The sequence below is a fragment of the Ambystoma mexicanum genome, chromosome 13, assembly GCF_040938575.1.
Source record: "Ambystoma mexicanum isolate Mex_15411 chromosome 13, UKY_AmexF1_1, whole genome shotgun sequence".
In the NCBI taxonomy this organism is placed as follows: domain Eukaryota; kingdom Metazoa; phylum Chordata; class Amphibia; order Caudata; family Ambystomatidae; genus Ambystoma; species Ambystoma mexicanum.
Window position 1 is genome coordinate 456135879 of NC_090938.1, and position 27256 is coordinate 456163134.

General features: G+C 41.4%; 1 protein-coding gene and 1 long non-coding RNA gene across 2 annotated transcripts in view; one reads left to right on the forward strand and one right to left on the reverse strand.

Moving 5' to 3' along the window:
- Positions 1-464: 464 nt before the first annotated feature.
- On the forward strand, positions 465-14507 carry LOC138521335 (uncharacterized). Its single transcript, XR_011283017.1, has 3 exons — positions 465-875; positions 1927-2030; positions 14014-14507. It is a non-coding gene; the product is annotated as an uncharacterized lncRNA (long non-coding RNA).
- The window catches only part of ASIC2 (acid sensing ion channel subunit 2), a 2197477-nt gene continuing 2178533 nt past the window's right edge, over positions 8313-27256 (reverse strand). Inside the window, exon 10 of the mRNA XM_069634090.1 lies at positions 8313-9228. Coding sequence (XP_069490191.1) covers positions 9127-9228 — 102 coding nt within the window. The 3' untranslated portion in view covers positions 8313-9126. The remainder of the gene's footprint in view (positions 9229-27256) is intronic.

The window sequence follows — 27256 nt, forward strand, 5'->3', positions numbered from 1 at the left end:
ATTGGGAAACCGGTATGTGGGATAGCTGAGTGGGGAATGTAGGATTATTTAGCGTGTTTTTGGAGTGCAGCGCCACTACATGGGATCAATATATAGCGTGTTTTTGGAGTGCAGCACCGCTGCATGAGATCAATGTATTGCTATAATGCGGTACAGCAAGCCATGTGTTGCCGGTGTAACATATGGATATGTAAATGAAGACAGGCTACTCAGTCAAAAAACACATCATTTTTTCACAGTTAGAAACGCACTATTTTATTTTCTCACCTGATATGCCTCTGTTGCAGGAGACACATTAGAGGATTAATGAACTAATATAATTAACAGTACTAACATGATTCTAACTTATTAATATCATAACGTGTTCTCCAAGTGCAAAATGAGGCAGGCTGAAACTCATTTTAAACGGACATTCAGATTCTTTTTTTTTCTTTCTCTTTCTCTGTGCTTTCAGGAAACAAAACTCGAATAAGCAGGAAATTAGTGGATACAGTTTCTTACTGAAAAGTGAGCTATTGTTCGAAGAAGGAGGGTATGACATATTGGATTCTTATTGGGCAGACATCACATTAGGGGCTGTAACAGAGGTCTCTTGGTGAATCTCGGGGAGAAAGAAAGGCAGTGGACATTTCGCACAGCTTCGGTGAGGACTTGGCGGGAGTTGCTGTGGGGCTGCCTGATTGAGGGGCGTTGTTCCAGTGTACTGCTGACCTTTACAGGCTGGAGATTCCAATCAATTGGCACCGGCTTGAGGACCAAAGAGTGCATATTGGAACTGGATGTCCTCGCCGGGTGCTTTAAAGGGAAGCCCCGAGCCATTTAAAGAAAGTGACCTGTCCAGAGAGTTTGCGTGCTGAACTGCTACAATTTTGCTGGTAATTATCTTACACAAAGCGAGAATGCGGTGTGTGAATGAAAGCTATTTCAGTCAGGCAGCGTAGCGATAGCTGCATTCTAATGTTGCCATTCAGAAATGCAAGTCAACTGATGCACTGTTCTTTTTTATTGTTGCAAAGAATCTAATGAAATGCCATGTATTTTGCAATTGCTTCTCTTATGTTTATTCTAGAAAAGACTGCCTCGCAAAACTGGTAATGTATGATTTTTGAAATGAAACTGATGTAAATCACGATCTGTGTAAAGGCTTCTATTTGCTTCTGTTTTTCTCTGGTGCAGTTAGCACATATCGCCTGATAAAATGGGAGGTTATTAGGTAATATATGCCAAGCATCCCATGTGGAAAAAGTTATGTTATGAGTAATTATAAATAGCTGTGTGCGTGGTTCCACTCAGTGTATATGTGTGTGTGACTTCTGAGTGGAACGCAATCTGATAGTCTGCTGGATGTACATGAGTCAGCAGAGAGAGAGACCTCTGGAAATAGTTTCACTAATGTAAATAAATTAGTGATTATACCACATGTTATTGTGAATACTTTATGGAAGCATAGCTCACTGGTGTAGATAAATCAGTGATAACAACCATAAGTGGCACTCTTTATGAAAATGTGGTGTTCTTGAATAATGTAGAAGCCTGAGGCCTCTAGAGATCACAAGAACAGTCTAAAGAAAAGAAAGGGGTTTTGTATGTTGGGACCACAAATAAAACTAAGAAATTATGCTCATCACTATACCACAACAAAATGCATACCAACTAAATGTACCTGTGTACTGAAATATTGCATAGCCACGATACCACTATGATACCAAACCCAATCTGAATGCAAGGAGTGATTATTGCTAAATTACTTTTATTTTTGGTGGTAAGAAAATACTGCTAGGCCCCACATTTACACAAAATACCCTACAGGAATTAAAAGCAAGAGGCCTATCTCTCTGAATGTGTGGATTATTGTGTGCAATTGCTTCACAGTTTAGAACTTAGTGAGAGCAGGACATTGTGTCCCGCTGTTTCTTCTTTCTGCAGGGAATGGTCCTTCCATGTCTTTGTGAAGTAAGCCAGGAGTAAATTGCATTCACCATAGTAACTTCTTTGTAAATTGAAGAGCCCTCTCTAGGAGTAAGTCAAGGGTAAGTCAAAGTTACTCAGTTACTCATAGTAATTTCTTTGTGGATCGTGCCATCTGTGAGTGGGTTTGTCTGGCAGTATGTTTCTATCCTCTGTATAGAACATTAAAAGCTTTCTTATCTCGCATCTTTAGGAAATGCTGCATTGGCAAAGACGCCAGATAACTAGCTGCATGTCAGTTAAGTAGCAGAGAAGTGGTGAGCATAGTTAAAAAAGCTGAATGACAAAGCTTCCAACTCTTCCAGAACAGTAATATTACTAACAATGCGAGATGGCACATAATAGAATGTGCTGTGTAATAAGATGCCTGGGAACCTAGCTTCTAAAGGGTGTGCTAGCACTGTTCCAATAAAAAGTTGCCAGCACTCACCTCTAAATAAACATCTCTTTACTAAAACTGTATTCTACAATGTTAGAAAGATGATACTTTTCTCATAAATAAGGATATGTCTTCTCCTGCTAGTGGACACATGAACTCTAAGAAAAGGAAATAGAGGTTTTGATAACTTGACAAGTCTTTACATTAAGGGGCTCATTACAACTATGGTCTGCGGTGGGGTGGAGGAAAGAATTCTGCCAATCTTACTGCCAAAATGCAGCCATTTCATTGGATTTACCGCTGGTGGTAATTCTGCAGAAAAATCCTGATGGAGTCCTATGGACTCAATAAATGGGGACTCACACCACCATACCACCACTTGTAATCCAGTGGAAATAAATTCTGCCGGACGAAGTGGCGGTAACAGGAAATCTGTTTGGTGATATTTCAGCATACTTACTGCCAAAAAACCACCAAACTTGCATTGATGCACTAACTTGGCTTCAGTAAAAAAAAAAGCAGATTGAAATGGAGAAAACCGACAAACAGGTGACAGAATAATAGAATGTGAAATTGCTTGCAGATGGAGCTGAAATGCAAATTCTGACGCAGACTGGCATCATCTTCAATGTACCAGCTACAGAACGTATTGGGTATTTAGCAATTTGCCAGTTGTTCAACAAACTTGATATTTGCTTAACTGGCCCACACCCATGCCTTCCGGCACTGCGATGCTGGAGCAACAAACACATTGTGATTACGGAAACATTCACCATTGAGGTCTGACAATGTAATCCAATAGCATTTCATTGTACATTGTCTCTTAGACAAGTGTTCTTAAAAGGCTTTCAAACTCACTCGATAATGAAAAATAAAAGAAGGAAGCAAGCAGACAGCAGAGACAAAGGAAAACCATCTATTGCCCTCAATGTGTGCACATTGTTACTTTCTATTTGGGAGGCTTGAATAGAGAATGTAAAGGTGGGGTATCTGATTCAGCATTCCATAACAATTATTGACAACACTGACAATTGTGGCTTCTATGCAGCAACACAGTTTCCTCTCTTGCTAAGTATTAGAAACATAGGCTCAAGAATGCATATCATATGCCACTTGTTACATGAATTGACCAAGTACTCGCATCATACGCTCTGTATTGTCGTCACATGACAGGTTATGCAATATCATACATCCCATGCAAATGGTACATATTCACATCCTATGTCAGTTTTGCCATGAGAGCCCAGATACTCAGATTTCAATGAAATGCCTAGGCCCTCACAACATTGCCAGGACTTGCCATGACATGTGCAGGGACTCATCCTGGAGGGGCTCACCACATTGCCAGGGATAGACATCACATTCCCAGATGCTGAACCCCTGCCATAGATTGCCATTACATATTTGGTACCAACATGGTTGCCAGCCAGACATAAATGCGATAAAACAGCTGCAACTTAGCCAATTACCTAGCATTGCCATAAAATGGGTAGGTACTTATGCACTGTCGCTCTGCCAATTATTGACATCAGGGCAGGCCCTAGCAGTTGTGGGGCACTGAGCGGCAAAAGATTTGTGGGGCCCCTTTTTTTTGCATTGCAGAAAATTATTTCACAAAATGAGTCATTCATGTATACAGGGATCAACTAAACTGATGTTCAATATCTGAATTTTAACTGTTAATATGATGGTTGCAGAAATATCAGCAGTGAGGCATATTTTGGAGTAGCCGACCGAATAGCTACTGAGTGAGCTGAAACATGTGTAGAGATGGGCACCTCAAAAGGAGGGTACCTTAAAAGAATGTACTGTGACAAGGAAGAGCAGGAAACAGAGTAATGAAGATCACTGTTGAGTAATCCAAACATACCTAATGTGACTGCACGTTACAAGAATGTAAGGGCAGGGATTGACCCTGGGTCAGACAGGGCAAAGTGCCTTTGCTGCAGAATAGTGCAAACACAACAAAGCCTATTTACCAGAAAGGTACTGAGGCAGTCATAGTAAGCAATTCTGCAGGTCTTAAATGTCATCAATTGGGCTGAAGTACAGACACAAGTGTGGGGATCATTAACACATGTACAGGGACTGAAGGTATCCTAAAGTGAAATATGCACATTTAATTCAACTGGCCTTTCCTAACAGAAGAAAATTCAAAATGCAAAGGAACATTGTCTTTCTCAGAATGAATCATCAATACCCGAAAATAAAACAATGAGAGGAGATGTTCCTGGAACACTACTGGCAAAGTATAAAAGATGTGCACCCTTTTAACCCAAATTATAAATATATATATATTCTATGGAAAGCAAAATACCAATACAAGACATGTCCTTTGAAGACACTTTAATGTGGTTTTGGGGGTTAGTGGATTCAATTCCTGGTGGGTGAAAACTTGAGCAAACAAACGTTTTTGCATGCTGGCCTCAAACATACGAAGGGGGATAGAGTCAGCGCTATGATAAAAACTGCTGACAACCCATATATAATCTCAGCATGTACCCTGAAAATCAGCACAGGGCCAGGTAGAACATTTTCAGGCCAGCAACCTCTCTTCCCACATCGATGGACTTGGTAAATCATCACAACGAATTTTCCCTGTGATCCTTTTCCCTACTCACTACGATGTTTGGCTTTCAACAATACTCTGTTTATAAATCGGACCTGGAAAGTGCTCACATCATAAAGTACTACAGTGGTATAAGAGTACACATGTTGCATTATTTTCACCCCATCTTGAAGACTATAAATGCCAGAATGCAATTCCACAAAACTATTACAAAAAATAGCTTGAAGGCTGTTTTTTGAGACTTAATCATAGCAAAAGATAATATGAAATGGTAACATTTTTCATCGTTTGACAAATGCATGCCTTACATAATGCAAGTGAAATGTGACATTCCCACCTCCAAAAAAAGTGTATTTCACACATCAAATGTGAACACATGAATACTAGTGAAATACTATCTACATATTTTAATTGTCTTCAAAGAAGACAGATTTGGGCAGCAAAACGTGTTTCTGCATGTGCTTTCAGAATGAAATGGCCCTTTTCAGCCCCCTATCCAAAACAAAGGATCTTTTCTGAACACACTCTGACTTCAGAAAGAAACTATTTCTGTTGTGATCCCAGCGTGAGATGGAGGCACTCTGGCTCCACTGCTCATTTCAGAAAACAAGAAGCTCTCCCTGCATCCGGATTCCTGTCTGCATGGAGCACAGGAACTGGAGGCCTGCCTGTAGAGCAGCATCCAGTCCCTCGCAGGAATGTATTCAGGAAACAGGTAAGGAAACACAAAGCGTTTTTGTTTCTATGAAAATGCCTTGGGAATATACTTGGTGCGTTTGTTTATGATTAAGAGAAAAGCAGGAAGGGTGAGCGACTTGGGAATTAATGGGTATGAATGAGTAGACAAGGCTGGGGCCTAGGCAGGGCGAATTGGGGCATGTATGCTTTCTTACATTTTTTACTGGCATTCTTGGGGCAAACCCAACTTTGTGAGTGTATAACACAGAGGAGTGTTTCGGGTGGGGTGTTTATAGCACAATGGGGCATACAGCTTGGGTATTTTCTTTCCATGGCATAGCATTATCACTCCTATTAAAAGCAACACCAATGCATGTCCTTACATGGAGGGTGGGTGGCCATTTGTTTAGCCAGAAAGGAAATGTTTCCATACTGTGGCATTGCATGTTTTACTAATATCAACTGCAAAGTCAACATGATGAGTGTTTTTACATGGTGGCAGAGGCATTTGTTCAGCTAAGCAAGGACATGTTCCTTACAGTGGCATTGCATGTTGTACTGGCATTCATAGCAAAGTCAACAGCAAGAGTGTTCTGACATACAGTGGTAATTGTATGTTTTCTTCCAGTGGTGTCATATTTTTACAGGTGTAAATGGCAATACCATCCTGAGTATGTTTTTGCATGGGGATACTGGTATATGCCAGAATGGACATGTTTTCTTATGGTACAATTACTGTGCATAATATTATTGACTAAACACAGAGTTGGCTGGTACTTTTGGGTGCCAGGGGCCAGGCACAGTTCCTTTATACGTTAGGTAAAAGATTTAAGGTTTGATTAAAATGCATACTTACATGTTTCACCTAGCGCAATGCATGGCAAGCCCATGCAGCAGCATGCTCATCATGTAAATTGCACATGCCTGGTGGTCCAGGCTAGTCCTTAGTGTAGAGTGACCCATGATCTGTTGCTGAGCTTTGGTGGTGGGGGTGGTGGGGTCTCATCATGACTCGCAGGGTTCTCCACGTGTTGGGCCTGATTCATGGAAGTGTTTTATAATGGCGCAATACCATAGGAAAACGTTCCATGAATCAGGCCCTCTATGTAACACCATTAGTGTAATGTGCACAAACCAAGAATTGCAAACACATAGCATCAGCACTAAATTCCACAAAGTATCCTTATTGCTTAATAGACATCTGGCTTTCTGTGCATAGTTCTAACTTTCATTATTGACTTGTTTGAGACCCAGTATGTCTATCGAGACTTGAATTTACCAGTGATGTCCTCTAATCCTCTCTTATCCCCTTTCCCTCTCCCATCAGCAGTTACTCCGGTGCTCATTGCCTGTGTTATGAATAACCTAGTTCAAAGGAGTCCTCGACCAGTAGATATGGACTGTATATTGAGGAATCTGATTGTGCCATTCTAAATATTACAATGAATGCTCTAAAAGCATTATTGGGATGGGGCGACCTGGCAGTCACTTGCAATGTAACGCTGGCACTCGTATCTGAGTTCAGCAGGATAGTGTAAGCATTTAAATCCCACTCTATAATATCCAATGCTCACACTTGAGAATACCTTTGACTTGAAGGTCTAAAGAAACAAAGTTATATAAAGATTCAGGCTCATGGCTTGGACACAGATCAACAAGGCTTTCAAATGGAGGTGACCTAACTAAGAATTTGATTTGACTATCAGTGCATCTGTCTCTACTGGTTTTGTCTCTATGGCTTTGTCTTGTAGTCATCGTCTTATGTTCAGAACAATATGGAGAACATCCATGTGGTACATTTTGATTAGGAAACATGGGATTTTGTTGTTTCAACCGTGTTCTAAAATCTTGGCAAGAACGATGAAGGCATCCTCTCACCTACATGATCTGCTGCTTCCAATTTCCTTCAGTTATCTCCTGCTGTACTTGAGACCGACATTTGGCTATTGCACTCTTTTTTTCTCCCTGGTACTTCTTGCATTGGAAAGCGATTTTAGAAAGAAACATCTCTAGGAAAGATGGAGACATTGACTGGGCACATAACTGCAAACATGCAATGACCCTCATCAATATAACAGCTGTCCATTCCAAATTATGAGCATGGAGCAATCAGAACATAAACATTGGGTCCCTCCATTTCTGAATCACAATCCTGCATTCCTGTATTCAAAAGTGTGAATGTGAACAGAAAGCGGTCACATGTTAATTAGCAAGAAATGTACCCAAGCGCACTCTAACATGTTTTTTATATACAATACAAATGCATAAAAAATAGGGGTAAGGGGCAATTTAAACATAATATAACTTAAGTTATACATGTACATAGCGTGAGGGATTTAATGAGTGGATATAGCCAATGATTTGGAAAACGCTATACAAAACAGTGGCTGATATTGCCATTCCAAGATGGTCACCAATGTTCCACAAATTCTTTTTTCCTTCTTTTCTGGACGCAGCAGCATAGGTGTCAAGAAAAAAAGTGCATGTGCTACGAGTGATAGGCAGCCATTTTAATTGTGAGATTCATGGTTTGCTGGCAGAAATTGCAAATGTTGATGACATACATTCTATGCTTACCCTTGCCAATGGCTCTCCACGGGAAAACATAAAAGGACTGATTTCTAAATCACCTTTTACTTTAAGCAGAAACATATTTACTATTAGGAAAGTTTGTCCAGCAGGATTGGAAGATATGTTTGTAGAAAGACAAAAAAAACATTCTACTTTCACAAGACCAGCTTTAATACCAGTTATGATCATGATTAGAAGCGCATGAAAAATGAACACAAATAAAAAATTGAAAATATTGAACCGAAAGAACAGACAATACAAGCTGCATTACAAATACAGTAGTACAACAGAGTAGACGTGGATTAATCACACAGTCATTAGTTAGTCATACTGCAGGTCACATGCCGTACAATGGTCATTTTCGCCCCTTGGTTTTTGACGGTTTAACTGGGGTGGAATCCCATTGGGCCCAGGCTCTAGTTTGTGAGTCCATCTTGAACCCTGCCAAGCACGCGCACGCTCCCACATACATACACGCACGCACGCACAAACAATTTAATGAAGCTGCAAATTTGGCAGATTTGATACCATGTTAATAAAGGTGACTTCTTTTAAGTGCGTTTTGAGGGCTGCCGTCCGCCATCCATAGCCACTATTTGAAAGTGAATATCAGAAACCGTAAAGAGGAACCTAGAAAGACATATGTGAATATCATATTGCCGTAAAAAGTATTTTGGCATGCAAGTGCTCTGTACATTTTGGCAGTACATGACATGTTTCATTTTGTTTTTCTTCGCTTGCACAGTCCAGAAATGGGGCTTCCTTCGGCGGATGGAGACAATGTCCCCACAGGAAACTGTGACATGACCAAGTCCAGGGCATCTCGCGCAGGCTTTTGGCCGATTTCATATTCTTTATGCATAGCAGGTGGCCTAGTTCTGCCACTCCAGCCCTGTGCCTGATACAAGGGTGCTCCTGTGGGGGTGTGAGGTCTTGGCACTAAGCAGCTGCTCCAAAGGTGTCAGCAGGCAATTTCCTCCAGTGTTCCCAGTGTTGTCTGAAGTGGCATATTCACAGTGTGGCTGATGGTTTCAGAGTGGTTTGGTATGGTGTCACAGGTACTCTGGAGAAAGAGAGAGACATCAGCATTACGTCAGGTTCATATCAAGACAATGATGCATCAGATGTACATCGCAACAAGGAACATATATCAATATAGTTGCATGCTTGCAGAAAGAGCTTCCATTTTGTCCATAAAGGGGCAATGCATGGTAACGGTGCACATGTTCTCACTGTTGTGCCTCATTGTATTCGATGTTTGATTCAAAACAGGATGCAGTCACTGATATTGTGGCAGCAAATGAGCAATATTTTCTGTGCGGTAACACAATTGTTGGTTTCTGAAGCACATTGTATGCAGTCTATCAAATGGGAATGTCCAGAAATCAACTGACTCGCACTGTTGAGTGTTGTGGGAGGGCCAATGTCAGTGGCTGAAGAGTTGTGGCTTCACAATTGGCTGGAGAAAAGGGCATCCTGGGCTATCAAGGTGTACTGAGTGTTTTGGTATATTGACTATCCAAAACTGTTTTATGCATCCTTATTAACTGGAATGTTATGGTTTTTCTGATCACTACCCAATCTCCATATTGGAGATGATGGCAGTGGCACCAACCACCATAAAATTTTTGTTAAAAAACAACATAGGGTGGAATTGTAGCACAGTGAATGTAGGGTGGTGAGAGTGGGAATAGTTTGCCCATCATTACTTCTCACCCTATGTGGCGATGCCGCCATAGGGTGCAAAATGTTTTGATGAATACATAGGCCGTCATTACATGTTTGCAGGTTTGGAAAAAAGTGCTGGTAACAACAGTTACCGGCACCTTCTCCGGACCGGCAAACTATAAGTCTGCCGATAGGGGCAGTGAACTACCGGCAGGCCTAACCTGCCGGTAGTTCAAGCCCCTACCGGCTGAATTTTCACTGAAGCACCATTATTAATGGTGCTAGTGCTTCAGTGATCGCATTCCCATGGAGTCCTCAAGGACTCCACAGGAATTGGAACTTACCGTTCCTCCGCCGCCTGAAAAATCTTGGTGTTACCGCAATATCAGGCAGTGGAACCACTAAGTGGACTGGCGGCCTACCCGCAACTTACGAATGAGGGCCATAGTCTTTGTTTTTAGATATGTATGTTTACATCTAACTAAAGACTTCATTGAAGATTACATTAAGGTAAGTTGGCGAAAAATCTATCGTTTACAGCAAACCCACTTATAACAACATTACCAATTTACATTATATCCAGATATCAAATTACTTAAGATTATGGCCCCTGTTCAATTTACGTATGATTAGCCCAGTCATTATGGCTTTTGAAAATAGGATACTTAGACAAGTGATAAAGAAAGTAAAATGGGAAAACTCATGCGGACACTTTGTCTTTTAAGAAAAGAGCAGCCCTTCAAAATGATAACATGGGGATAAAAACAGCAGATAAGAGTGGGCTATTGTTCTATGGGATGTGCAGGCATATGAAATTGAGGCACTGATATTGCTAAATAACACATCTAATTACAAAAAACTGGAAGAACCTACATCTTGCCTAAGACGGGAAATTGCAATCTTGTGCGGGGAAGCTGAAGTGAAGGTCGAATCTGTAATAATGAGAATACATTTTTGTGTAGACCTTCCCGAGGATTATCTACATTCCGCCAAAGGTTCATAAGAGTATAACAAAGCCTCCAGGGTGACCAATTGTTTCAGCAATTGGGTCTCTTCTGGATCCACTATCTACATACATTGATCATTTCATCAATCCATTTGTCCTTAAGACCACAGCATACATAAAGGACACCACCAATATCATTAAAGTTGTGCATGGAATGACTATTGAAGAAGGGGATTTCCTAGTCTCTTTTGGCGTGGAATCCATTTACACAAATATCCCACAGCAAGAGAGCCCACAGGTGATAGAGGCAGCTCTAGATACTAGGGAAACAGGACAAGGGGCCTCATTACGACCCTGGCGCTAATGGGTTAACGGCGCTGTAAAAGGCTTCGGCGCTGTTAACCCATTAGTGCCTGATTACGAGGTCCCTTTGCGGGACCCGACTTTAACGGCTGGTCTACACCAGCCATTAAAGTAGGGACCCGCAAAGGGACCTTGGTGCTAAGTACGGTACCGCAATTTGCGGTACCGTACTTAGCGCCTTCCCCATTCCCATAGAGCTCTATGGGGCGAAAATGGGAATGGGGAAGGGCCATGGTTCAATGGGGAATTACCGCCCGCCAACCTTGGAATGGGGTGGTAATTCCCCATTGAACCATGGCAGACCCGTTACAACACCGACACCAACCATGGTGCTAATAGCGCCATGGTTTAGTGCCGGTGTTGTAATGAGGGCCACGGTGTGGTAACTACGTCATTCATAGTGGAATGTGCCAGAATAACCTTAGCAGAGCATTTCTTCACTTTTAAGAAGAGAAAGTACAAACAAATAAAAGGCATGAGTGGGGGTGAAATTTTCTCCCCACATTCAGCACATTTGTTTGTAGCCTGTTTTGAAGATATTCCATTTTTTTTTCTAAAATAATCCATTTAGATCTAAGTTAGTCATATGGAGACACTTCTTTGACGATATCCTCACGATTTGGAGGGGAACGCTCAATGGTGTTTTGGAATTCCATGAATGACTAAATAGTAGGGACGCCAACATAAGGTTTATGATTCACTACGATATTGAGGCCATACCCTTTCTAGACATCTGGGTGAAGAAAGCTCAAGGGACACCTATGACAGCAATTTATAGAAAGCCAAAAGACAGAAATAGTGCTTTGCACTTTAAGAGATTCCACCCTTAAGCGATGACAGAAAATCTGCCCTACAGGCAGTTTTTGAGGATAAAGCGAATTGTTCAAATATGACTTATTTTGAAACTGAGGCACAACAAATGAAAATAAATCTGACCTCAATGGAATATCCCCCACAAATAGCCATGCAATGAAAGAAGAGGGCTGCAAACACAAATTGTGAAGAGTGTTTACGACAATAAAACAACATAAACAAGGACAAGGTAGTGCGGGTTCCCACCTTTAGCCCATTGAGTAACCTTATCAGAAAATACATTTGAAAGAACTAGCATTTTTTGGCTGCACCTGGTTTGGATTAAAAGAAACCTCTTTTTGCTTTCAAGAGGAGTAAGAATGTTAACAAAATCTGTTACGGTGCAACATGAAAGACAACATGAAACACCCTTTGGGGGTTGCCACCTGTGAGAGGGCACTTCAAATGTAGCCACTGATCAGCATGTGGATTATAAAAAAAATACGTAAAGGAGAATGACATCAATGACACACTGTGGCTTTTAATAAAATTCTCTAACTGTAAAACCAAATATGCGATATATGGGATTAAATGCCCTTGCAATTTGGTTTATATAGGTAAAATGTGAAGTCCGGCAAGGATGTGCGACCACCAATCATGTGTTGAAAACAAGGTCCCAGATAAACTCTTGACTGAGCATTTTGAATTTAAGCATCACTCTGGGATGATATCTTCTGGTTTGCAATATGGCAGGGGAAATCTACTCCTGGTGAAAACTCAGATTTAATACTTCAGAAAATGGAACAGAAACAAATACAAATGTGTGATACAGTAAAGAGAGATCTGAATGTGAATGTAGAATGGGATGCTTTCCTGGTTTAGAGTAGATTTTTTTGATCCAGATATGCAAATAATAATTTCATGAAGAGGAATGAAAATTGGTAAAGATTTCCCCTACTTTTTTCTCCAATTTCATTGAATGTATTTAATGTCATACTAGTCAGTATATATCTGTGGAGATGTGATATTTAATAACCTTAGAATATCACTGTCTGAATGGAATACTTAGCGGCTTGTGTGCAATAACCTGTGGTGTGAACTGTATTAGATGCACTTCCAAGATGGCCTTCACTTTAGACCTATGCAATGGGTATAGTGTTTGAGTGTTTGAGGAAAGCACGCACAGCATTCTGGGTCTTCAAAGAAATGGAAAGCACAGCAATGACACGTAATGAGATGATAGATACAATGGAGGTCATTACGACCTTGGAGGTAACCATGCCGCAATTTGCGGCATGGTTACCCCCTTACTGAGTACCGGGTTCCTTAAATGAGGAATTACCGGGCCATTCCAACCTTGGAGAACCCGGTAATTCCTCATTCGAGGACCCCGGACACGTAACATGCCCATTCCCATTTGAGCCCCCATAGGGCTCAATGGGAATGGGGAGGGAGTTAACAACGGGCCCGTTAATAACGAGCCCGTTGTTAGCTCCCTGGTCAGCTAGCGGGACCCGCTAAGGACACCTGGTTTTACCAGGCGCCCTTTGCGGGTTCCGCGAGCAAACCTTATAATGCAGCAGTAGGGGTTTAACAGGGCCGGCGGCTCTACCAGCCCTGTTAAACCCCTACCGCCAACCTCCTAATGACCCCCAATTACATGTTTTCTCTCCCCTGTAGTTCATCTGTGAGGGAGCCACTGTGTAAGGGTATTTACCCTGACTTTCAATCTCATGAGAAGGTTGAACCATCAAGATTTAAAGCTGGACAGGTGAAATAAGCCTATTTTACTTTTTTTTTTATCTCAGAATAGTTATTAGATGAGTTTGGAAATATAAAGGGTTTGACAGAAGCGTGTTACAATTCTTTTTTCAGATACTGTGTGATTTGAGTCAGCTAAAAATTATACTACCAAGAGAAATAGAGAATTTTGAATGGCATTCATTGCAGTGTTAGGCACGATTGAAATGTGCTTTACAAGTATGTTTTACCTATCCTGAGTTACAACTGTGGTGTGCTAGAATGGTATATTGCATTTAAAGACGCAGTGATTTGACATATGCCTATGTTTGTATGCAGGTCCCCATGGAAATAAGAGTTTTTCCTCTTGGACGGGAACAGAGTGGCACAAAATGGTGGGGTTAGAAAGGTGGCTATGTCCTAATGAAGGCCTATGGAAGAACTCTGGAGGTGCTTCGGTTTGAGAGTACACCTCACTAAAGAAGGTCAAAACACACCTGTGTCGACAGTTTGTTGAGAGTTTTGAATTGCGTATTAAACTAAATGTGGTATAATATAGGATTTTCTTTAGCACACAATGAAAGAGATGGATTACATCCTGCAGGAGACTTACCAACTTATATGAGCTTGAAATAAGGGAGTCTGCTTTTGTCCTTTGGAATAAGCGATAGTAGAGTCAATATAGACCAGAGCAAATAGTACAAATAAACAGTGTTTTAAATTGTGTATTTAAATGTGTCACATACTAACCCCAGCACTTTAATTAAATGTGTTTTGTGTTTTCAAACTGAGTAAACAAGAGTCTCATGGTTTAAGTGATTTTTTGGTGTGACAAAATTGTGGTATGTATATTGTTTTGATATTTGAAAAATGTGTTAAAATAAACAATTTTTTATAATTGTTCTACAAATGAAAGACCTATGGTACAATCTTAATGTGTATGTGGAAAAGTGGAGAAACAGAATTTTGTCTGGATAGGTAAAAGTAAATAAGAGTACCATCCAAAGGTGTTGTGCTTTTTGAGTGTCCAATATTACATCATGGCAGTTTCCCAGTTTACACACTTAACACATCAGTGCGAGCTTACATTATGCCACATTACACATAACTCTTTTTTTCTTTTTTTCCCCACATGATGACTGGTTTCAAGGATGTTCTTTTAGTCCATCCTTGTGTGGGTTTAACTGTCCTTGCAAGTTTTTTTTTTTTTTACCTTATGTTTCACTTGTAGAAAAAAATGTAAACCTTTGCTCCCAATGGTTGCTTGTTTGTTTGTTTGTTTATTTATTTGGTAATGCGTGCCAACCCCTTGGGTAGCTGGGCACAACAGTGTACAAGAAATCTTAAGCATATTGCAGTATTTGGCATGAGTATAAAAAACACATAGGCAAAAAAAACAAATATATGTAAGAATATATACAAACATATGTACAAGTACAGGGCATAACTTGGGATGTCCGAGGCACTCTAGCGAGACTATCTAAACAGCCGGTTATATGATCAAATGTATAGGTCAGACGATAAATCTAGGTGTCATATATAGGCTAGGTAGGTTGGAAGGGATGCATGCTCGACTAGTTTTAGTATGGAGAAATACAGGTAAGCAAAGGCAAGGTATGGGCCAGGTGGGAGTAGGCTAGGTGTTAGTCAAGTTATGTGTCATTGGCGCGCAGCCACTGATTATCGTGTGTCTGAATTTAGGGTACGGTTGTTCAGATCTGAGGTCGAGCAGTAACTTGTTCCAGCAGTGAGCAGCTTTGACAGGAAAGCTAGTTCCTCCCGCGGTCGAATGTTTAAACCTAGGAGTCTATAATTTAAAGGTGTTGGTAGATCTCGTGGCTCGTGTGGAAGATTTCCTAGTGATTTTTTCCAATAGGTACAGGGGGGCTAGTTTGTTCAGACATTTAGAGGTGAGGGAAGCTGTTTTGAGTAGGATTAGATCTGTTATTTTTAGCCAATTAACCTTTTTCCTAAATGTGGTGACGTGCTCTCTGTAAGGGATGTCTAATGCTGCTCTCAGGGCATTGTTCTGCAGTCTTTGAAGTTTGTCTGTGATGTATTTATTGACTCCTAAGTACAGGGCATTGCAATAGTCTAACCTAGACATAATGAGAGCATTAGCTAGGGTGATGCAACTAGCACTGGAGAGGTACTGTCTGGATGCACGGATGAGTTTGCAGGTGTAGGTGGTAGAAGAGGCGAGGGAGTTGACTTGCTTCTTGAGAGTGAGGGAGGAGTCTAGATAGAATCCAAGGGTTTTAACCACAGACATCCCCTTGATAGGGTTGTTATCAATGCTGAAGGATGTGTAGTTTGGGCTTAATTTTTGGAAGTCGGCTTCAGAGCCTAGGATTAGTATCTCCGTTTTATCGTCATTCAGGCAGAGGCCATCCATGCCTGAATGAGGGTGTATATCTTGTTCACCAAGGCCGAGTCTGCCTCGAAGTCGCCCGAAAGGGGTATGAGGATCTGGGTGTCGTCTGCGTAGTTCGTGTAGGTGATACCCAGTCTGTCCAACTTGTCTGAGGCCGCAATGTTCATTGAGGGAGCAGCCAGGACTGGACACAGCATAAACATTTCTCCCCACAAGATAGTATCCACTATTGGCTTTCAACCTGGCTTCAGCGGGCTGAACTGCTAGGATCAAAGCCAGCCTGCAAGCACAGAGTTCTGGGTGCAATGCTGACTGCACTTCCCTGTAGAAATATATGAATGTCAGACAGGTGTTACTTGACATATCATTATGGCACTGACTCACATTGCATAAGACTGCTGGAGTGATGAACAGATTTTCTCTGGATTCAGTGATAGGGAAGTGACTACATGCGGCTGGATGTCACACTGCAAAATCATGAGTTCCACTAATAGAAGCACACACACATGCTGACCCTGTATGAGCTGTGTTAGCAATGGAGCCAAAAGCAGCACAGATCTGTCCGTTGTGCTGACCTACATTCACACAAATCCTGCCATTATGCTATCAGAAATTGCGTCATTGCCTCTGCAATGACAATTGTAGCCCCAACGTGATGGGCAAATATGACTGATCTTAGCCCTGGTGGAATGACAACATTTGCACCAGAGTTGCCACTGAAGCTAACATCAGAACATATGCACATGCGAGGATTCAGCCAGCTGTGGGTACTGCAGACGGTATCCTCTATTGAATTGCAGGCTGAATGTGATGTGATAAACTGCCAGGCCAAGCCCTCCAAAGGCAGCCTTCAAGCAGACACAGGTGGGAGGGCCTCTGGCAGCACTTCCCACTGAAAATGCATTATAGTGAATGTACTTTACTTTGAGTAGCATACGGGAAACGATTCACATTGCACTGGTCTTGGTGCTGGAGCGACACACGGATTTACTCTGGTTATAGTGCCAGTCAAATGACCAAATATGTCTAGGTTTCACACTGACACAATGTCAAGATTAACATATGCACCAGCAAAATGCCTGCATACGAAATGGTGCTACCACTAACAACAGCACAAATATGGTCATTCTGCTGGTCCCAGCAGCCACAGAATTCCTGTTTGAACACGAGTAGTAAGCCACAATAGATTAGTGGTGTAACTTAAACCATCACCAGTTGGCCTTAGCTCGACCTGAAAACTCGAGCATATAATGTCATTACATCAGCACAGAGACCAGCATACACATGGTAAACACTCGAACTCTACAATTGGAATTTCTTATGTGACAATAAAGTAGCACCAGTTGCAAAATTCAGAAACTGCCAGATTGGACATGACATCACATTTCATAACATGACATATTATGACTTGAAATTTGAGGCTAAACAATATTAAAATGCATCATGCCATGATGTTTAATGTTACGATTTACTATGTCATGGTTTGTCATATCCAATGTGTCATGGTACAACATATCATGATAGGTCAAGCCATGCTAGGTCAACTCTTAATGTGACATGATAGGCCGTGTTGTAATATCATATGGCATCATAGCACATTTCACTTCATGTCAATTGTCTTGATATAACATGTCATGATTTTCGATTTCATGGCAAGTGAGATCATGCCATGATTTGCCATGTCATGATATGTAATGTCATGATATATATTAATATCTTATAATACATCATGTTAATGATATGTGCTGATATTCCATGTTATATGTCAAATGATGTCATGCCATTATATTACAAGTTGCGATATGTCAACAAATGCCATGTTGTTCTATGTGTGACAAATCCAGGGAATGTGTCCCTTATCCCGAAGGGGGTGGGGGGGCACGAGCCTGCTATGCAATATCCTCCCAGGGGACGGGCCAAATGGGATCCCACTTGGGGTGACCCCGCTATGTGGACAAGTAATTCACAAGTAAGAATTGCATTTAACCTCCCTTCACTGCAAAGTCCCAAGTGTTTGTTATATAGGAACTGAACAATGGGCAATCATTTACAGGGCCCCTTTAAAGTGAATAGCTTGTTTTCTTATCTGTATTTTTTGCCGCCTCTTGGTGAAAACCAGAACCAATGGTTACTAAACAGTGTTCAATTCATTGTTTGGATGACGACTCTAGATCACCAATGCTATCCGTCCGCTCTGGAGTCCTGCAGAGTTCTATCCTCTCCCCAGTGATCGTCAATCTATACATGGAGCTGCTGGGAGCCATCAAAGACAAAGAGAACATCCACATCCACCAATACACCAATGACAGACAGCTGTAACTTAAGATTGACTCCATCAAGGACATCCACAGTCTCAAAACCTACCTCTCCTAATCCAGTCTTGGATGTCCAGTGCATAATTGAAGCTCAACACCTTCAAAATTGAATCCCTACTCCTCACCAACAACACTACACACTCAGACATACAGATCTGGCTATAATTATGAACCCTGAGGGCTTCACACTTAGACTCACCTCCTGCACCAAGTCCTGCAGGTTCCACATCAACAAACACCTCTCCTTCAAGACACACATAGCTAAGAAAACTCATACAGCTTGGTATTAGCTCTTCCTTCTGTGGATTAGCTCTTCCTTCTGTGGAAAGTCAAGCCCTCCCCCCCCCAGACAGATTTGATCCACCATTCAAGCACTGGTCCTATTTCACCTGGATGGTGGCAATGCCTTAATAGAAGGCCTCCCATCATGATCCCTTGTGCCCCTGAGAAGTGTCCCACACATGTCCGCATGTCTCATCAAGGGTCTACGCAGATATAACAGCATCACCCCAGTCCTCATCGACCTTCACTGGTGAACAAGTCACCTTCAGCACCTAGGAAATCACATCGCCCCTCTCGCCACCTGACTCGCTAGACGCCATCTGCCCCTCTCATTCCTGCCACTCTGTCCAGCTGTACTCCATCTCTGTGCCCCTCTGTATCCTGCCCCCTGCTGTATATCTGTTCTGTTTCCTCTGAAAATAACTCCTTTATGCAGCTGTACTTTTGTATACCCCTGTAAAGCACTCCATTGTATATCTAAATTGTTGTATACCTCTGTAAAATGCTCTGTTGCTTCTCAAAGCTAGGTCAATAAATACCATAGTAATAATATAATAATAATTATTATTGTGAAGAGGAAAGTTCTCAGGAATCTGAAATGGGGCTCGAAGCAGGAGGTGCCTTCCCAGATGATAGCCAAATGAATCACAAAATGGTTGGGAAGGATACAATGGGATAAACAAGAACACCCCTACAGTAGCACAATGCCGAATTGAAGAATTAGGATGTGAGCACCTTGACTCAACTGAAAGCAGGGCATTTTCTCCAGAGGTAAAATTGCCATGTTAAAAGCAGATAAATACAAGTAAATAATTTCCTGGAGCAGGGCCGCACTTAAGTATTTTTTTTCATACAGCTATTCATGGCTGTTTTTTCCAGGGGATGCAATAAGGTTTTGACCTCACTGATATCATTGGTCTGTTTCGGTGGACTGCTACAGCCTGAGCTGTCTCAGATATCACTGTCCAATTAGAGCAGAGCTTTTTCATCATTTGTATTATGAAGAGTTCCAGCCAATGGGAATGTGACATTTTAAGCAGACTATTAAATTATGTCATGATGGGGGGTGGTATTTTAATTGTCACGTAAAAAGGAAAACACCCAATCTGATTGCTTAATGTATCGTTTTCTTTAGCGGAGTTATTGATGATTAGCCAATGAAAAACATTTGAATTGTAATTAATGTTGCATTTGTAGAATATGGAAATTCAGCAGTTTTCTGCCTTAAATATTGTAACCCAGAAAGTGTGTGCTGATTTTATTGCAGATCAGTTGCATGGAGCTGTCTGACATATTTTGTGAATAAAGGGCTGTTTTTTTATTGCAAGTTGTGCACTCTATTTTTGATTACTTTTGTGTTAGTCCTTGGATTATTTTGGGGGACTGCATCTTTCCATTTGGAGGCACCAGCGAGATCACCAGTGCCCACCGAAGGGCTGGGTGCTCTCTGCCACACACCTTGGGGGTGTGGCGCCCGCCTGCAGAGACCAGTTCTTGTGCAAACAACCAATGAGGTGAGCAGATGCAGAGTTGCCTGAAATTCTTCCTGATTCCTTAAGCGGGCTCCGATTCGGGTGGTGCAGGCAGTGTAGAGGGTTTGACACACCATCGAGGGGACTTGGAGTTCCCATATCACGTCAGTGCACTCTCGCATAAAAATACAGCATTGTGAATGTTTTTGTTTATTGTTGTTGGTTAGCTTGTTGTCGAATTGGTTAGTAGATTATAGTGGATGGGAACTCCTCAATTGGGGGAAAGATGGCAACACTGTGTAGTATTGTTTGTGAATGTTATGAAATATAGAAGGTATCTCCACTGTTGTGAGGAAAGATAATGGGACTCATTACAAGCATGCCGGTTTGGAAACAACGGTGCTGGTAACCTTACATACAGGTCTGCCTGTCGGAGCCGCCATGCCCGACAGGTCTGACCCTGCCGGGCACAGTGGCCATGGTAGGCAGACCACCACTGAAGCACCGGCACCATTATTAATGGTGCCAGTGCTTCCAAGTTCCCCATTCCAATAGAGTCCCATGGGACTCTATGGAAATGGGGAACAACATTTTACTGGCGCTTGTCTTTCAGCCCGCTATGGTTGTAATCCCCCGGTGTTACCATAAAGCCAGATGCCGGTAAATATGTATGGTCCGGTGGCAACCCACCAGTATCACTGGTACGGATACCGCCTGACCCCTAATGAGGCACAATGTCATGAGTAGATTAGAGTTGTACATTGATGTGGGATCTTCTCTTAGAAGGCGAAAGACAACACTGTGTAAAAGTAGAAAGAGAAACCTCCATCCATATGTAGGAGGGACGAGAGTAATATAATGTTATAAGTATTATTTTTTTGACATTTTATTGGAGTGATATATTTGGAGGAGTTGGGTAAGGTTTGTTTAGAGTGGTATATTTAGAAGTCTGTGTGTTTCGATGTGGATGATTTGGTTGATATGAGGAACGTGTGTATAAGAAAAGATGAGTTTGATGTGTGTTTAGGTGACTTTGAGAAGCAAAAGAAACCTGATTTATAATTGATTTTTTTGCCAATTGCTTTATTGGTGGGGACAAAGTATTGTTGGGATGCATTTGATTTTTGCAAATTGGGGTATGTTGGGAAAAATTGGGATTTTGTAAATTGATTTATGGGTGAGATGTCGAGGTGTGGGAGTACATGACAATAGATTTTGAGTGGACAGGAGTAGAGTGTTATTAACATCATGTGCGCTCAATTACAACACATGTATGAGGCACTCCCGCAGTATAGGGATACAATATTAAAATACCACACAGGGTGGGTACAGGGAACGGCGGGAAATTTTTTTTACATCTTGGCCTGCAGAGGGCTCACATGCAAAAGATGTATCAGAACATATGTATACATATTTATTGTCTACACAGAAAGGGAAAACACTGACAAGGAGACACAGGATGTTAAAATTGTGGAAAATGTTTGAGGAAGTGAAGGGTACTCCTAATAATGAGATTAAAAAAATGAATTAGGATCAGGACATTACAGTGCCTTCAGCCATGCCCCTTATGGGTACTTTCCTCTACAGCCCGCTGCAAGATACACCAATCCCCTTTATGGACCTGTAGGTGATGTTAAAAAAGGCCCGACAAGGAAACCAGCATGTGCAATTAGAAAAATATCAACATATACAATATCAAACGCTGTTAAACCCTCAGTACTTTCAAAAATAGGGAAGCATGCTGGAAGGGAGATAGACAATGTTATAAAGAAGCAGAAGGAAATTCCATTAGAGCAGCGCAGGAGCAAGGGGAGGGGCATTTCTCAGTGGTAGCAGCAGACAAATGGACATCAAGAATGATTATGTTTAAAATTGACAGTAAATCTTTTGAAGACCCCCCTACCGTAGAGGAGGTGAATAGAGATTCAGCGTGTGGTGATGCTTCGGCCAAAAGTGTTGATGGTGGGAGTGTAACAGATGATGCAGGGGGCAGAGACTTTTGTGAGGAGAGAAGTAGGGTATTTTGGCCCAAGCAGGGAAGAGATAGAATACCAACATGGTCAGGGCAGCTCAGAAAAAGCCCACCAAAATAGCTGTGGTGAGCAGCAAGAAGCAAGAGGAGAAGATACAGCCTCAAATGCAGGGGACACAGTTTCCCCTTTTGCAGAAAGGCAGAGAGGGGGCCGCAGTATGTACCTTTCCAAATATGGATAAGGAGAATTTAATGAACAGCTTGCTGTCCCTCAGAGCAGGGGCAGGCAAGTGGATTTATGCACTCAGCAACAGACAGCAGGTGATTACCTCACTGTTGGAGACATAAAAAGTTTGTTCATCTCAATATTGGATGTACAAGTAGACACATATTTGGAAAAAGGCATGGATATGATGGAGTAACATTTAACAGTAATGACCATGATGGAGCAGCATTTTAATAAATGACGAGCGCACATATTAAGAGTATTAAGGGAAATGTACCAAGACACCTCAAACATGCAGTCAATTTTTGTTTGTGCTATGAGAGCAGATGAGGACCCTGAACTGTATAGTCAGCAGATAAAGGAGGTGTGGCAGTTAGAGACACGACAACCATTGCACTGGAACATCCTTGTTTTTCATCACATATTGGTGAACTGGCTCCCCGAAGTAGTACAGGCAGAATTAGGGAAGGTGGTAGGCATTGAGACAAAAGTATAGGACGCGATACAAGTGCGCATAGTACACCATTGCACAGCAAAACAGGACAAGGAAAAAAGCAAAATTGGCCAAGCACAGAAGGCCAAAGTGAAGATGGTACCAAAGAAATTAGCTAACTTTAGCATGGAAGGAGCAGTAATAATAGGCATCCCTGAAGGGCAGCCCGAGTACAACTATAAACAGGGTCAGGGAATGTAGTAGGGTATCTCACACAAGCACAGTTTCATCAACAAGTAGGGTATCCTACACAGGGGGTTATTTCTGACACACAAGGGGTGGCTTTCAGAGAGAAAGGGGGACTGGATTTGGATATGGGGAGAATGGGACACTTTGCATGATAGTGAAGCAGCAGGAATCAGGTACAATATGGCCTGGGGGGGTATGCCTGCATACCAGAACATAATGTATCCCACACAGCCATACATGTAACCCCAAAAGATGCCATTCACATTACCACAGTAAATGCCCTCAGTCCCCCAGCACACCCCACAGTAGATTCCCTCAACTACCCAGATACCCCCAGTTATCTAAACTATACAGAACTTGGCCCAACTGCAGCAGTTTCCCCAATACACACAACCAAATTCCCTCCAAGCACAGGTGCAGGCACCTGTTCAGCAATGGGACAAACGTGTGTTAACCCAAGGCTCAGTACCATACTACACTGGAGGGAAATTGTTGGAGGAAATACTTTCACATTCCCATGCACAGATATGAACACTGCATTGGACAGTCCACAGTCCACAGAGGTCTCTGTCATGCCCAGTTCTATCAGTAACTCTAGACCCAGAAGGGGAACAAAAGATTGCAGTGACAATAGGTGATAAGACATTTTCATTTCTTATCAACACAGGGGCTACCAATTCTTGTATTGAGGGAGGAAGGAGGTTCTCTTTGTCTGACAAAATAATGGAAACATAGGTATTTTCTGGGGCTGTTGTAATGGTTCTTTTCACTGAAGATTTGCCCCTTACCATAGGCACAAAGTTGTAGCACCCTTGTTGTATTCAAGTCCTACACTGATTAACATATTGGGCAGAGATATTATCTCATTTTCTGAAAAGTGCTTAGTGTATTCCACCCCAGGTGTGTATCAGTGATTGTTCACAGCACTCTGCGAGGTGCAACATTTCATCCAGAGTTATTCCTTTATGGGGTGCAGACACTGTTAGGATGGATGCCCAGGATCAAAGACCACACATTCTGATTATCCACAAAGTTTATGTTGAGACCAGCAGTTTACAAGGAAGAGGTGCCAGGTACCACTATCACAATTCTTTTTTTTTAATTTTTTTTTTTATTTGTTATAGTTGAAATTAATCAACCTTTCAAATCTACATAATCCAAATGTATTTAGAAAAAAGACAATAAAACCAATAAATAAAACACAACCGACAAACATAACATAATTACATTACACAAGAAATACCTAAAAAGAGAAAATAATTTGGAAATACATTTCATTGTTATTTGATAAATTCATGACTTATTATTTCACTAACTTATACTGACTCAAAGTCACTATCGGTTCCAACTTTAAACTCAAAAGAAAATTAACAGTTGCAATTTGTAATGGTTGATATCCCGAGCCCAAAACAAGAAACCATGACAACTCTTGTGTAGCAAGTTGGAGGTAGTTGCAATGTCGCGCAAAATAAATTTCGCGCAGGGGACGCAGAACTGTGCATTCTGTGATAAGATGCCTCAGGTTTCGGGAGTGTTGTAAGTTGTGCAAAAACGACAAAAATTTCCAACTCCCTGCAGTTGATTCCTTTTATAGAGTAGTTCTCTGGTGCCCCATAAGTTGAAACGTAATTTTAAAATATGATGACGGTAATTCGGAGAAGGGCAACGTACTAAATATGAGAGCAGGGTTCGCATTTTCTTATGCGGAAATCTATTAGCGTCAGCATCCTGATACATGAGACAGCTCTGTCGAGTTGTAATCCAGTCTATGGCATAAATTTTGCTTTTGGCTGTGTCTGGATTGCAAATGAATAGCTCAATGGATACTTCGGCTTTGATTAGTACCGCATAAACAGACATTAACCATGTCTTGACAAAATCGTGATTTGTTGAAAACATATAAGATGATAGATATTGCAGCAAAATTCGTGATGTGGTTGACATAATGCATTTTCTAAAAAAGGCACATTTGTGCCAATTCAGGATAGCATGTAATGAAATCAGGCCAAGCTCATATCTCAGCCAACTCACCGGAATACAGTTAGGCAGATGCAAAATGTGACGCCAATAACGCGCTTTCCATTTGGCCAAATGCTTGGGTGAAATTTCTTGAAAGATTTCCAAGCCATACAGTAGGGCCGGGACTGTTTTTGCAGTCCAGAACTGCCATGCAGGAAGGACTGAAAATTTGCCAAATTTGTACATTAAAATAGTTGCCTGAGATATGAAGCCAGTTAGCCTGTATGCCAAACGTGCCAGATGACTTGCGGGAGATTGTACATTGTCAAATACAATTCCCAAATAAGTATATGAGGGCACTCTGCTAATCTGAACTTGGTTCATGTGCCAAATATAAGAAGAGAAACAACGCCTTTTTGGACAAACAGCCACAATTTGAGTTTTAGTAAAATTGACTTTGAGTTCATTATGCACAGTATAAGAGTAAAATGTATCCAAAAGTCGTTGGAGCCCTACTTGAGTCTTTGAAACCAAAACCAAATCATCAGCGTAGAGGAGGGACTGAATTGTGTAACCATTCAATTTCGGTGAATCTGAAATGGTTTTCACTAAATCAAATCTTAAATCTTGAATGAAATAATTAAAAATGGCAGATGCCAATAAACAACCTTGCTTTAGGCCTCGTGATGTTGGAATTTTTCCAGATAACATACCGTCTAAGGTTAGACGAATTGTAATTGAAGTATTGTAATGGAGCTGATGTATGATGTCTAACAATGTCTCGGGACACTGATCTCTGTGCAATTTAGCCAACAGAAGCACCCGACTGACTGAATCGAAAGCTGAATTAAGATCAATAAAAGCAAAATAAACGGTTTGCTTTTGGTGAATGCAATGTAATTTGATGGCATTGAGAGTAAATAAGTTTATGGATGTGCCCATGCCCGCTACGAATCCCGTTTGATTTGGATCACGCAGCTGAGCACGGCAAGTCCACGCATTGAATTCAGCCAAAACAATCTTTGCGAATACCTTCCCCGGAGCATCAAGAAGAGCGATCGGCCGATAATTGGCAGGGATGGTACGATCGCCCTTCTTGAAAATGGGGATGATGATCGAGGTCTTCCAAGAAACAGGAATTTTGCGGATGGCCAGAACTTTATTAAAAATTAGAAACAAAATGCGGGCCCATTCATGTGGAGAAGCCTTAAACATATAGTTAGACAACCCATCTGGTCCTTGGGCTTTCGATGAACTGATTTGTTTGAGAGAAGCTAGAATTAGGTCTTCTGACAAACAAAGTTGCCAGGGTGATCGGGAAGCTGATGTATAAAGCAATTTGTCATAGATCGGATCAGCATATAATGTCGTGAAATGTGAGATCCATTCTTTTTCGGTGACGCCAATGATCTGAGCGTCACCCTGTAAGTTGATTTTGGCATTATTCAGCATTTGCCACATCTGTGCCGCATTTTTGTTCCTCACTGCACCGAGCCAAGAGACACTGTCATGGTGAAACTGTAAGGATTTCCTCTGTTTGAGCCAGTTTTTATAGCGGCATTTGGCAGTCTTTAATAGCTGATAACAAAATGGACCATGTTGAGCAATAATCTGTTTCCTAATGTTCCTATATTCAGCTTTTAATTTCTTGATTACAGGATCAAAAGTATGTGAATGATAAATGCGATTCTGGCGTAAGATCGTGATGTTTTGTCTGTTGGGCTTTAACAGATCATTATAAGATATCCCATTGGTATGCCAATCATTTGCTTCTAGAGTGAACATGAATGAATGTAATTTCTGCGGGGTCCATCTGAGACGATTTCGTGCCGTGTTAATAGATGCTACGTCACGATGGACCTGGCGATGGGATTCATGTTCGAATATCCATGCAAATTTCACAATTAAAAGACAATGATCACTATTAGGATGTGGACAAATAGTGAGCTCTTGTGCTCTTTGAAACAGAAAAGAGTTCATGTATATATAATCTAGAGTGCTCGTGGTTGAACCTCGATGCCAGGTGTAGTGAGATTGAGTGTCACCCTTTATGGACCCATTTAATCTATGTAGGTTCCTTTCAGACATCAGAGTTGTCCATTTTAAGGCCACTGAAGAAGGTGTTAGTAAATCTCGACAATCCAAGTTAAGGTCCCCCGCAACAATAATGTGGGATACAGATTTCCTAGTTAATATAAGGTTAAGCATTTTATTCATACCTTCAAAAAAGACCTCATGATCCATCATGGACGGATTACGGTAAACATTTAAGAGTGCTAATTCTTGAGAATGATCCCAGA